The 12,070-nt window shown below is 45.9% G+C and overlaps 1 protein-coding gene across 1 annotated transcript in view; it reads left to right on the top strand.

Annotated features, from left to right (window-relative positions):
* The first annotated feature begins 1,211 nt into the window (after positions 1-1,211).
* Positions 1,212-12,070, top strand: part of ATIC (5-aminoimidazole-4-carboxamide ribonucleotide formyltransferase/IMP cyclohydrolase) — a 56,584-nt gene continuing 45,725 nt past the window's right edge. The window contains exons 1-3 of the mRNA XM_044304757.1: positions 1,212-1,347; positions 9,524-9,650; positions 10,662-10,738. Coding sequence (XP_044160692.1) covers positions 1,335-1,347; positions 9,524-9,650; positions 10,662-10,738 — 217 coding nt within the window. The 5' untranslated portion in view covers positions 1,212-1,334. The remainder of the gene's footprint in view (positions 1,348-9,523; positions 9,651-10,661; positions 10,739-12,070) is intronic.

Below are 12,070 nucleotides of genomic sequence, written 5' to 3'. Positions count from 1 at the left end.
TTAAGGGCTATTAGCTCTCCTCAAACCAGACCTGGAAATTAATGACGTCACGCTCCAGCCAGGCTTGACAGCGAGCTGATCTTATCTTACCGGACAGGATGAGCTGGGCCTGGTATAGCCTTTATGACCTTTTATAGCTGGCCTCACAGAGTAGTGGTAATAAAAGTGTCCATCTATATCATAGGTGACCCAGGCTTCAGGAAGATGAGAGTTCAGTTTTTTTTACATATGCCAGAAGCATATAAGATGGCTACCCAGAGGAATTATGTATGTATGCCGGCACACCATACATCACAAAAAGTTTAATACAAACGGTCAAAAAGTAGTATGTACCCCAAAATAGTACCAAACAGTCACCTCGTGCCACAAAAATTGAGCCCCGTGTTCCCGTAAACAGTTTACAATCACGTGGGGGGTTTCTGTAAAGTGCAGAACTGTGATGGATCACGGACCTATTCATTGAATGGATCTGGACCTTCCTCGCGTTGCCAATGCATTAGGGAACGCAATCAAAACGGCCGTGTGCCCCCAATGGAAGCGCTCATTAGTAACAGGAAAATACCGGTAATTAACATTGCCGGCAGAAAAAAAAATGACTGGCACCGAAAGGGCCACTAAAATACCGGTGTTCTGAGATATTTTCCTACCCGGCGAACTGAGCATGCTCAATACAAGTGAAGTCCCCGTCTGAGGTAGAAAATATCTCAGCACACCGGCCTTGGCAGTGAGAGACCGGCCGGGGGTCCCTACAGTGTATGGAGTTTAGCCAAATCAATGTGAGCTGGCTAAACACTAGCTCTGTCCTCTAGTTTAGACACAACCATAATGACAGTGAAAGATGCAGCCGCAGGTGACCGCCGTCTCCCATCATCCAGAACGGTAATTCCGCTGCGTCACACACACAATGACTGCCCGCCCGCCTCACTGCAGCTTTTGCCCCGCCCACATCACTGACTGACAAGGCTGCTCGCCAGGCCCCGCCCCCGAAACGAGCCTCGCTGCTGCCTCTGCCCCGCCCACATCACAGACTGGCAAGGCTGCTCGCCAGGCCCCGCCCCCCAAACTGACCTCAATGCCGCCTCTGCCCCGCCCACATCACTGACTGACAAGGCTGCTCGCCAGGCCCCGCCCCCAAACTGACCTCAATGCCGCCTCTGCCCCGCCCACATCACTGACTGACAAGGCTGCTCGCCAGGCACCGCCCCCTGGTTTGAGCGCTACATTAGTTCTGCGTCTGTCGTACTTTCCTGACATCTGTAAACCCCGCCCACCTCATCCAAAGGCCCGGACTGACTGCTCCCACGTGTAGACGCGGGTCTAGTGCTGGGGCAAACATGGCAGAGCTGGGTAAGCTGCTCCTGGTCGTGCGCCTCCTTCTCTCCCTCACATTCCCTCTGCATCCTTTTAGCCTGCTGTGATATAAGCTATAATACTGACTGTATAACCAGCTCTGCTAGTATTCATCATCTCATCTGTTACAGTTATTTATATGTATGTCGTGGTGTGTGTATATATAGTTCTATATTTATATATGTGCTTATATGTATGTGGTGGTGTGTGTACATATAGTTCTGTATTTTTATATGTGCTTATCTGAATGTGGTGGTGTGTCTACATATAGCTCTGTGTGTGTGTGTGTGTGTGTGTGTGTATATATATATATATATATATATATATTTCCCCCCCCCCCCCCCCCCCCTTTATCAGTAGTTTATGTTGGATGCCTGCTCTTCCTCCCTGTAGTGTTGGATCTGATACAAATCTCCCCCCCCCCCCCCCCATATTACCCCCTTGCTGTGCATTACTGTGATGGTTATGATTGGTATTAATACCGGTGGTAGTAATATCCGCTGTGTACACATGGTCTGACTTTTCTTTCTCTTCCACGTGGGACTTGGTTTCGGAAGTTCCTTCTGGCAGGTATGGCGGAATGTAGCAGAGCTGGCAGTGATTGCTCCTAGTGTATGAAGGCCCTGGTTGTGAATGATCAGGATGTACAGCGGATGATGGGCGATGTACCTTATGTCTATTTTACAACTTTCCCTCTGAGATCACTGCAGAGACTTCTTTGTTGTGTGTCGGGTCTCGTGGCCTCTGCCGTATTATCCACTTAGAGGGTGATCTCTGAATAGTGTCCCGTTTAATTTCATTTTCCCTTCTCCATGTGACTATACAGAGAAGGCCTTGTACAGACTACACAAGGGTCCCGGGACCAGTTTAGCACACATGAATGTACTTACAGAGGTCATTCTGGTATAAGGGTGTAACTTATTGGATATATAATTTAAAGTGAATCTGCCACCTGAAAGGGGTTTTCCGAAACTTTTTTTTTAACTGGTCACCCTTTTCTACTAGGTCATCAGTATCTGATCTGTGGTGGTCTGACACCCCCCACTGATCAGCTGTTTGTGAAGCAATGGGCAGGCACAGCGCCGTACATCGTATAGCGGTTGTGCTTGGTATCACTTCTCAGCGCCATCCACTTCTATGGGGCCGAGCTGCTCCTAGGTCACGTGACCGATGAACATGACCCTCACTGACCCAGGCAAAGCTGTGAGAAGGCCATGGTACTTACAAAAACACCAGAACATGCCTATCCCTTAAAGGGGTTGTCCGGGTTCAGAGCTGAACCCGGACATACCCTTATTTTCACCCCGGCAGCCCTCCTGAGCCTGGCATCGGAGCATCTCATGCTCTGATGCGCTCCCGTGCCCTGCGCTAGATCGCGCAGGGCACAGGCTCTTGTGTTTTCAATAACACACTGCCGGGCGGTAACTTCCGCCCAGCAGTGTGTTCGGTGACGTCACCGGCTCTGAGGGGCGGGCTTTAGCTCTGCCCTAGCCGTTTTACTGGCTAGGGCAGAGCCAAATCCCGCCCATCAGTGCCGGTGACGTCACCGGGCTGCCTGTCAGCCCCATAGAGAGCCCGGTATGTCACCGGAACTCAGAAAAATGCCTTTGCCCTGCGCGATTTAGCGCAGGGCAAAGGAGCGCATCGGAGCATGAACTGCTCCGATGCTCATGTCAGGGGGGCTGCTGGGGTGAAAATGGAGGGATGTCCGGGTTCAGCTCTGAACCTGGACAACCCCTTTTAAATGGCCTCTGAAAACCCCTTTAAATCTGTCTGATCTGCGGACAGTGTGTTCTTTCTTCCAAAACAAAACAGCACCACACATGTCCAAAGATTGGGGCTGAGGTGTAACACCACACATTCACTTCAGTAGAGCAGATCTGCAATACCAGAGACAACACATGGACAATTGTGGAGCTATTTTTGGAAGAAGACATTCATGTCTTAGCCCTGTTGGGGCAAAGCCCACTACCTCTGATTGCCGGGGTCCCAATTTAAGTGTCCTTATGAGCGCTCAGAGAACAGACACAGACACACTGCTGAGTCAGATTCTCTCTCCTTTATTCCACACAAGTATACATCTTTATAACACTACAGGTAATCGGAGACTAATCTGGCACACCGCCAAGGGGCTGGAAATCAAAACGAATGATTTGATTAGTTATTCATAAAAGGCAATACTTCCGCACCATACTAACAATTAGTTTTTAATGGTTAAAAAGTTCCATAGCATCTTATCTCAAAGTTAGCATTCTCTAGCAGCACATCCTTAAAGCTACAGGGAACGCTGATAGGGGAGCCTAGCAGCTAGGAACATTTGATCTATATACACAGACTCCCTACATCCTGCTCGTTAATCTTACATATATGCACAAGATGGAAGAAATACTCATACAAAATGGATTCTCATCCCTCTCAGTTCCCCCATTTTGAGATAACTTGGAACGGACATCTTAACCCACAGGGACTCCAGTTGGGATAGGCCCAAATGGATTCTCATCCCTCACAGCCCCTTAATGCATAATGCCATGAATGCTCCATACGTGTAGTACAGCAGACACCCAGTCGTAATGTCCGGGATCGACTATGTATCTGAAACCCATCAGGTGCCGCCATCAATAGCAATCGCAACATCTGTGAGGATAGGCAGAGGGATGCGGCTCTGACCTATACTAGTACCCCCCACAGTGAAATTGCAGTGTTTCGACCAGTTAGAGCTATGGAGCGAGTCCATTGCGGGAATCTCGTGCCGTGTGTGTGATCCTTTGCTCTGGACTTGCAGGAGCGCACAGCATTATCATGATTTATAATGCTATGTGCCTCTGCTTGACCTTATTTCTACAGAATCATACTGACAGCTTTATGTCGCTATGATTCTGTGGAAAAAAGGCCATGCAGAGACACATAGCATTATAAATCATGATAATGCCATGCGCTTCTGCAAGTCTAGAGTGGAGGATTACACTCGCACACGGAGTGTGATTTCCGCAATGGACTTGCTCGTGTGAAACAGCCCTTACCATGGCAGGCTGGTGCCTGCTGAAGTTTTCCTGTCGTGATAAACTGCCTGCAAAACTGTGCATGAGGCTCAGCAGGCAAAGCGGCAAAATCCCATTCCCAATAATGAATCTCAATTGCACCCAAACTGTTGAATAACTGTTATCAAAAAGTTGTATATACCGCAAAAATGGTACCAATAAAAACTACAGTTTGTCCCGCCAAAAACAAGCCCTCATACAGCTCTGTAGACCGAAATATAAAAAACGTTTTGGCTGTCAGAAAATGGTAACGCAAACAATTTTTCCAAAGGTTTTTATTTTTCTAAAGTAATTTAAAAAAAAAATGTGAGTGTCGCTGTAATTGTACTGAACTGCAGAATGAGAATGCTGTGTCCTTTTTAGCGCACAGTGAATGTCGTAATTTCAAACCCCCCAAAACTTGGCAGAATTATATATTTTTTTCAATTTTACCCCACAAATAATAATTTCCAATAAAGACATGGTAAATAAAAAACCTTTTTTTTTTTTTTTTTTTTTTTTTTTTTTTTTATCCCGCAAAAAATAAGCCCTCATAGCCCTATATGTGAAGGGAAAAATAAAGTTACGGCTATTGGAATGTGGGGAGGAAAAATAAAAAATCACAATAGACCCAGTCCTTAAAGGGTTTCTACCACTTCGGTGTCACATATTTAGCTGTCAGACACTAGCGATCCGCTAGTGTCTGCTCTGCCCAACCATCCTAATATAATTGCTTTTGGGGCAGCAGTTTTGCTAAAAAAAGAACTTTTATTAATATGCTAATGAGCCTCTCGGTGCTATGGGGGCGTCATTAGCACCTAGAGGCTCCGTTTACCTTCAGAAACTGCCGCCGCCCAGCGCCTCCCTCCAGCCCGCCCATCTCTTCCTGAATGCGATCCTCCTTGTGAGCGTATGTATTCTGCGCATGCGCAGTGAATGTCTGACCGCTTCCTTGCTCAGACATCTCCACTGCGCCTGCGCGATGACGCCATAGTGCTCCGAGGAACAGGCGCAGTGGAGATGTCTGAGCAGGGAAGCTGTCAGACATTCACTGCACATGCGCCGAATACAGGCGCTCACAAGGAGGATCGCATTCAGGCGGCAGTTTCTGAAGGTAGACGGAGCCTCTAGGTGCTAATGACGCCCCCATAGCACCTAGAGGCTCATTAGCATATTAATAAAAGTTCTTTTTTTAGCAAAACGGCTGCCCCAAAAGCAATTATATTAGGATGGTTGGGCAGAGCAGACACTAGCGGATCGCTAGTGTCTGACAGCTAAATATGTGACACCGAAGTGGTAGAAGCCCTTTAATGGTTATTAACCTGACTGACATTAGTGATGTACTAATGTCAGCTGAACATAACTATATCAGTGCCATCTCACTGCGTGCTGCTGTTATTGAGGAAAAAATAACTTTTATAATATGCAAATGAGCCTCTAGGAACAGGGGGCCCTGTCAATCAAGTGTAGCAGGGCGTGGCCAAAAGTGGGAGAACGGAGCCTCTAGGAGCAGGCTAAACGGACCCCCCTGCACCTAGAGGCTAATTTGCATATTATAAAGTTTTTTGTTTTTTTTCTCAATACCGGTGGCACGCAGTGAGCTGGCACTAATATAGTTACGTTCAGCTGACATTAGTACATCACTAATGTCAGTCAGGTTAATAATCATTTTCCTGCTGACAGAAAACCTTTTAAAGAGGACCTGTCGGCGCTCCTGACATGCCTGTTTTTAAAGGGCTTCTGTCATCCCACTAAAGTCATTTTTTGGCTACTTAAAATTTTTATACTGCGATTTATCAATGTATAGTTCTCTTACTCTTTTTCGTTCAGTAGTTTCTTAAAAAAATGGACTTTTATAATATGTAAATTACCTCTCTACCAGCAAGTAGGGCGGTTACTTGCTGGTAGCAGCCGCATCCTCCTTTCAAATAAACGCCCCCTCCTCCTGTTGATTGACAGGGCCAGCGATCGCTCTCCTCCTCCGGCTGGCCCTGTCTGCCTTCTAAATCTCGCACCTGCGCCGCATCGGTCTTCAGTCGGGGCAGGCGCACTGAGAGGAGGGTGTTTGCTCGGCCGCTCCATCCTCAATGCCCCTGCGCCGATGACGTCACATCTACAGGCGCATTGAGGATGGAGCGAGCGTCCTCCTCTCAGTGCGCCTGCGCAGGCTTGAGATTTACAAGGCAGACAGGGCTAGCCAGAGGACGAGAGAGCTCGCTGGCCCTGTCAATCAACATGGGGAGGGGGTGTTTATTTGAAAGGAGGATGCGGCGGCCACCAGAAAGTAACCGCCCTACTTGCTGGTAGAGAGGTAATTTACATATAAAAAAAAACAAAACACACACTTATTTTTTTTTAGAAACTACTGAACGAAAAAGAGTAATAGGATTATATATTGATAAATCGCAGTATAAGGATTTTAAGTAGCCAAATTACTTTAGTGGGGTGATAGAAGCCCTTTAATAGCTACATGCATTCCCCATGTAATAACAATTCTGGAGCATCTATTCTTATGTCTGTATGTTGTGCCATTCCTTTATTTCTACTACAAGTTATGAATGAATTGCTAGCAGCCTGCAGTAAGGGTACAGTGGTCGTAACCAGGGGTGTAGCTATAGGGGAAGAAGCTGTTTTGGGGCCCAGACCCACAAGGGGCCCCCTTAGGAGGAGGACTAAAAGATTTTATTGCCACGGCCACCTCAACAGTATTCTACAGGGACATTGTAGGAAACTGACAAAGTGGCTGCCGCGCCTTGTCTGAGAGCTCAATCTTTGCAGTACTAGCCATAGGAGTGGGTGTTGCAAAGAAGTTGCTGACGTAAGGGGTGGGGGCTTCAAAAATCTGCTGTTGGGCCCAGTCAGTTGTAATTAAGCCACTGGTGGTAACCAGTTGGGTGTGTGTCCCTGCATAGTCTGGCAATGGTAGCACTGACTGGATAGAGTCAGACTGTGCAGGGACACACCTCCAACTGGTTACCACCCCTCTGTACCCTTACTGCAGACTGCTGGATATTCATTCATAACTTCTAGTAGAAATAGAGGAATGGCACAACATAGAGCCATAAGAATAGATGCTCCAGAATCATTATTACATGGGGAATGCATGAAGCTATTAAACAGGCATGTCAGGAGTGGTGACAGGTGCTCTTTAATGGCTATGTAACTTCTTTTTTTAATTTTGGGCTAGAAATAATTTTTCTGTTGGATTTTATTAAAAATATTGAGTCGTTCTGTCACAAAGCTGTGAATCTTTCACTTTGTGTCGGTCATCGAATACCCTTATCTGTAAGAGGTCATAAACACTTATTTAAGCTACATTCTTATCAGTAAGCTAAAGATTGAGCGTTGAGTGTTTATAAGGTCTGAGAGCAGAGATAAGAAGTCCATCAGCTAGCTGTCTGACGGAGCAGAGAAAATTCAGATCTTGCTAGTAGTGCATCTCGGCTCTGTAAAGAGAACAGGACCATATTTTTAATAAAAACCAAATTGAAATAAGGATTTTTACCTCAGAGTACAGTGCAAAAATAAAACAAATTGCCCCCAAAGGTGTATGTACATAGCCTTTAAAAGCGACTTCTCAATTCGGCAAATTTATCATGTAGAGAAAGTATCACTCACCTGGGAGCAGCTAAGCCCTGTTCACTAGAATAGAGCTTAGCTGCGCCCAGGCCCGTGATACTAGTCGTGATGTCAATGGGCCTGCGGTAAACAGAGAGAAGGCCGCGACTGGAGCGCTGCTGCCTTCTCAAACAGCTGATAGTTAGCGGTCCGACACCCGGGACCGTCACCGATCAGATGCTAATGATCTATCCAGAGGAAAGATCACCAGAAAGAGAGAACCACAGAACCCCTTTTTCTTTCTCTACATGATGAAGGCCAGGATCACCCACTTGACTCCTATGCTCAGACTGAGCAGAGATTGAGATCAATATATAGTTTTGTGAGAAAAGATTCAGTATAACTTGTATTTTATTGCATTAACCCTCTGCTCGAATTGGGCTTGCTAGTCCAATGGGCGGTCCTAGTCAATGATTAACTGCTTTGTATCTAAGGACATTCATGCAGGGGAGGCTGTGATCGCTGAGGAGTGCCCACCGGACTCACTGGATTCACTAAACCTTGACACTTATTGATCTAAATCTCTACTCGTTCTGGGCTTAGCATTCCAGTGGGAACTTTGATCAGTGATTACGGCCTTCCCTGTATGACCATCCATAGAGACATAGCAGTCAATCATTTAATAGGGAGGAAGTGGGGCCTTTAGAAGGCTTGAGGCAACCAGAGCGAACAAATGGCTCCCCTGATCTCCACGCAGGGAAGCCATTGAGGCTCCCTGGAAAAAGGGTTCTCTGAGTCGTCAGAGCAGCTCCCTGATTTTAATCTGTAGCCCTCATCTCTGACCTCCTAACAGCCCATAAACACTTACGTAAGCCATATGATTATCAGTTTAGCTATAATGAGTGTTGGGGGGCTATATATCGAGCCTCTCCCTGATGGATTCAGTGTGAGGCAGAGAGCAATTGTCTGCAGGCGCCCTGAAACCAAAAGCTGTATGGGGAAAAACTGTTGCTGATTATTTTTTTTAAAGCCATTTGGCTTGGCCCAAAATGAGTAAAATGCAATGATAAAACAAATTGCTCCCAAAGGTGACTTGAACCAGTGGTGCGTATGAATAACAGATGGCCCTCTGCTACTTTCTCCTAGTAAGGGCTCATTCACGACCTTATGTAATTTTGGGGTCCACAAAACACGGATCCTCAAAAAGGTAGACATCTGTGTGACGTCCGTGTTGCATCCGTGTTTTTTTTTTTTTTTTTTTTTTTTTTTTTTTTTTTTGCGGATCCATTATAACAATGCTTGTCTTTGTCCGCAAAATGGACAAGAATAGAACATGTTCTAGTTTTTTACGAAACTGATAAACATGGAGTCGTTACTGTTTTTTTTTTTTTTTCTTCCCCATCCCAATTGAAATGAATGGTTGTGCATATGGACCTGTTAAAAAAAAAAAAGTCAGAAAGAAGCATTCATGTGCATGAGCCCTAATACTTACTTTCCAGTAGTCCTGTATCCCATGCATCTTACAGGTATAAATATATGGACCCATTCATTTGAATATTGCGTTTTTGGTGTATGATAAAGTTGGCTTTGTCTTACAGCTCTCTTCAGTGTGTCGGATAAGGCTGGGCTTGTGGAATTTGCCCAACGGTTGAGCGCTCTTGGTCTTTCTTTGGTGGCCTCTGGTGGAACCGCACAATGTTTGCGTGATGCCGGACTCACTGTCAGGTAAATGCAAGTTACACAAAACGCATCCTCTTGGCTCCATGGGGAACGTTATATCTTCTGGGGTATAGTCTATACTGAAAACCTGCTAAGAGGTAAGGCATGCTGCGTTTTTTAAAAGAAGCCATAGAGACAAACCCGCATAATTAAAAGGGTTTGGCAGGCAATATATATTGATTACCTATCAGGATAGGTCCTCAATATCTGATTGGCTGGGGTGCCGAGTGTTGGACCCCCACCAATCGGCTGTTTGAAGAGGAGGTGGTGCTTCCGTGTGGGTTTTTTTTTTTTGTTTTTTTTTACGGTGCGGACGGACCTATTCAAGTTGAATAGGTCTTGATCTGCGCCAGCCACCACACAGATATTGCCTGTGCATTGGGGACCACAAATTGCGGTCCCCAATGCACGGAACGACCGCACAACTGCTGTGTGCATGAGGCCTTAGGCTATATTCACAGCAGCGTTCTGAAATCGGCCTGCTGGAGTTCACAGTTTCCGACATTGATGCACATGGCTGAGCGCCACCAGACCGCCATTGACTATAATGGGGTCTGACGTTGATCCGTCTGGTTTCCGGCATAAGTGCCGACATTTGCGCCAGAACAGGCTGCCAGATTTCTTGATGCTAGTGTAAACCTGGCATCAATCAGTCTCTGCCTGCCTGTAGCAGCCCCATGCTTTTCCTCCCCATGGCCCCTCCATAGACCTCTGTGTAATGTGAACACGTGGCCCATCTCCCCTGAAGACTGATCTGAGTTAGTAAAGAGGAGGTGGGAGCATGAGGGGATTCTGAAGCATCTTTCTCTGATGAAATATATTATAAAGTCTGTTATAACTGCTTCTGCTAGTCATTTATGAAAAAACTGTGAAAGGACAGTTCTTAATAATCAGCTCAGAATTGGGCTTTATGTATACATTTGGGCATCTGTAGCCACAGTCCTAGACCTCCTTTCATGGGGACAAAAAAGATTTGTAAGCACTGTTTGTAGTCTGCTTTTGCATCATGTTTTGCAGAGATGTGTCTGAACTCACTGGCTTTCCAGAGATGCTGGGGGGACGCGTGAAGACCCTTCATCCCGCAGTGCATGGAGGTGAGATTTTAATGCTGGTAACCTTTTAAAATACATTCAGTACTGTACATGAAGAGGTTAATGATCCTTTATCACAGATTACATGAATAAGTCAAAGGGGTTGCTCCAGAATGAAAACGTATCCCCTATCCACAGGATGGGTAATAAGTGTCTGATCAGTTGGCGTCTGGCCACTGGAACCCCTTAGGGTTGGGCAATATCATAAATATTCCCATGAAAATGATATTAGGAAATCTATTGTGATAAGGATATATATCGCGATAATACCCATTTAGAAGAAGGAAGAAAAAAACACTCAAAACATGTACTTGTTTCCTTGTAGCCCTCCTACATTAGAATGTCTCCTTGATGCACCCATACAGTAATATCTCCTTGTTACTCCACCAAGAACTGGGTTCCCATTTTCCCCCGACCTGATGGAGCGTCTGGTCAGGCGTGCGCCATGCTGCTCCATTTATTCTCTGTGGGAGTGCAGAAGGTAGCAGCGATCAGCTATCTCTGGCACTCCCATAGTAATAGGCTATGCTAGCGGAAAACCCTGCTAAATGGGTTGTTCAGTGTGGCCGTTAGAGTTGAGCGACCCTGACCCTGTAATGGACTCTGTGTTCTCACAGAGTCCATCACGTAATTCAACGCCGGCATGTCGCGTAATACAAGTGTATGGCCAGCCCTGAGGGTTCTTGTTCTGCTGGCCATACACTTGTATTATAAGGGCATGCAAAACGGAATGCCTCTAAAGGCATTGAATTGTGTGACTGCTTTCGTGAGAACGGAATTCATTAAGTAATTTGTTTAAACCCCGAACTCGACCCTGCCAAAAGGCAGGTTCGCTCAACTCTAGTGGCCATCAGAAGTGCACATTGGCATCATAAACATGCCTTTCAGTCAAATAAAACATTGGGGGTCATTTTACTAAAGACCGGCGCTTCACATATCGGTCTTAGTAAATATCCCGCTGGTGGAAGATCCAATCAATTTATTAAGAGGCTCATGCACGCCTCGTAATAAATTTGTTGGAGGGCCAGAACTGAAATCTACTCTCTACAACTCGTCTCGTAATTTATTTACAAAATAAAAAAAAAAATCTACAAATCATGTGACTAAGAAACCTTCAGCTTCCTTAGGGCTCATTCAGACAGCCGTAGGTACAGGTCTGCATCCTTTCCGTAATTTTGCGGACCCATTCATAGTGCCGTTCCGTGTCCTCGCAAATAATATAGAGCATGTCCTATTCTTCTCCGCAATCGGAGAATAGGCATTTCTGTATAGTGCCGGCCCTGTGCGTTCCGTAAAATGTGGAACACACTCGGCCGGTATCCGTGTTTTGCGGAT

This window comes from Bufo gargarizans, chromosome 8, assembly GCF_014858855.1.
Source record: "Bufo gargarizans isolate SCDJY-AF-19 chromosome 8, ASM1485885v1, whole genome shotgun sequence".
Taxonomy (NCBI): Eukaryota; Metazoa; Chordata; class Amphibia; order Anura; family Bufonidae; genus Bufo; species Bufo gargarizans.
The sequence above is the reverse complement of the archived record's forward strand: the minus strand, read 5'-3'. Positions and strand labels throughout refer to the sequence as shown.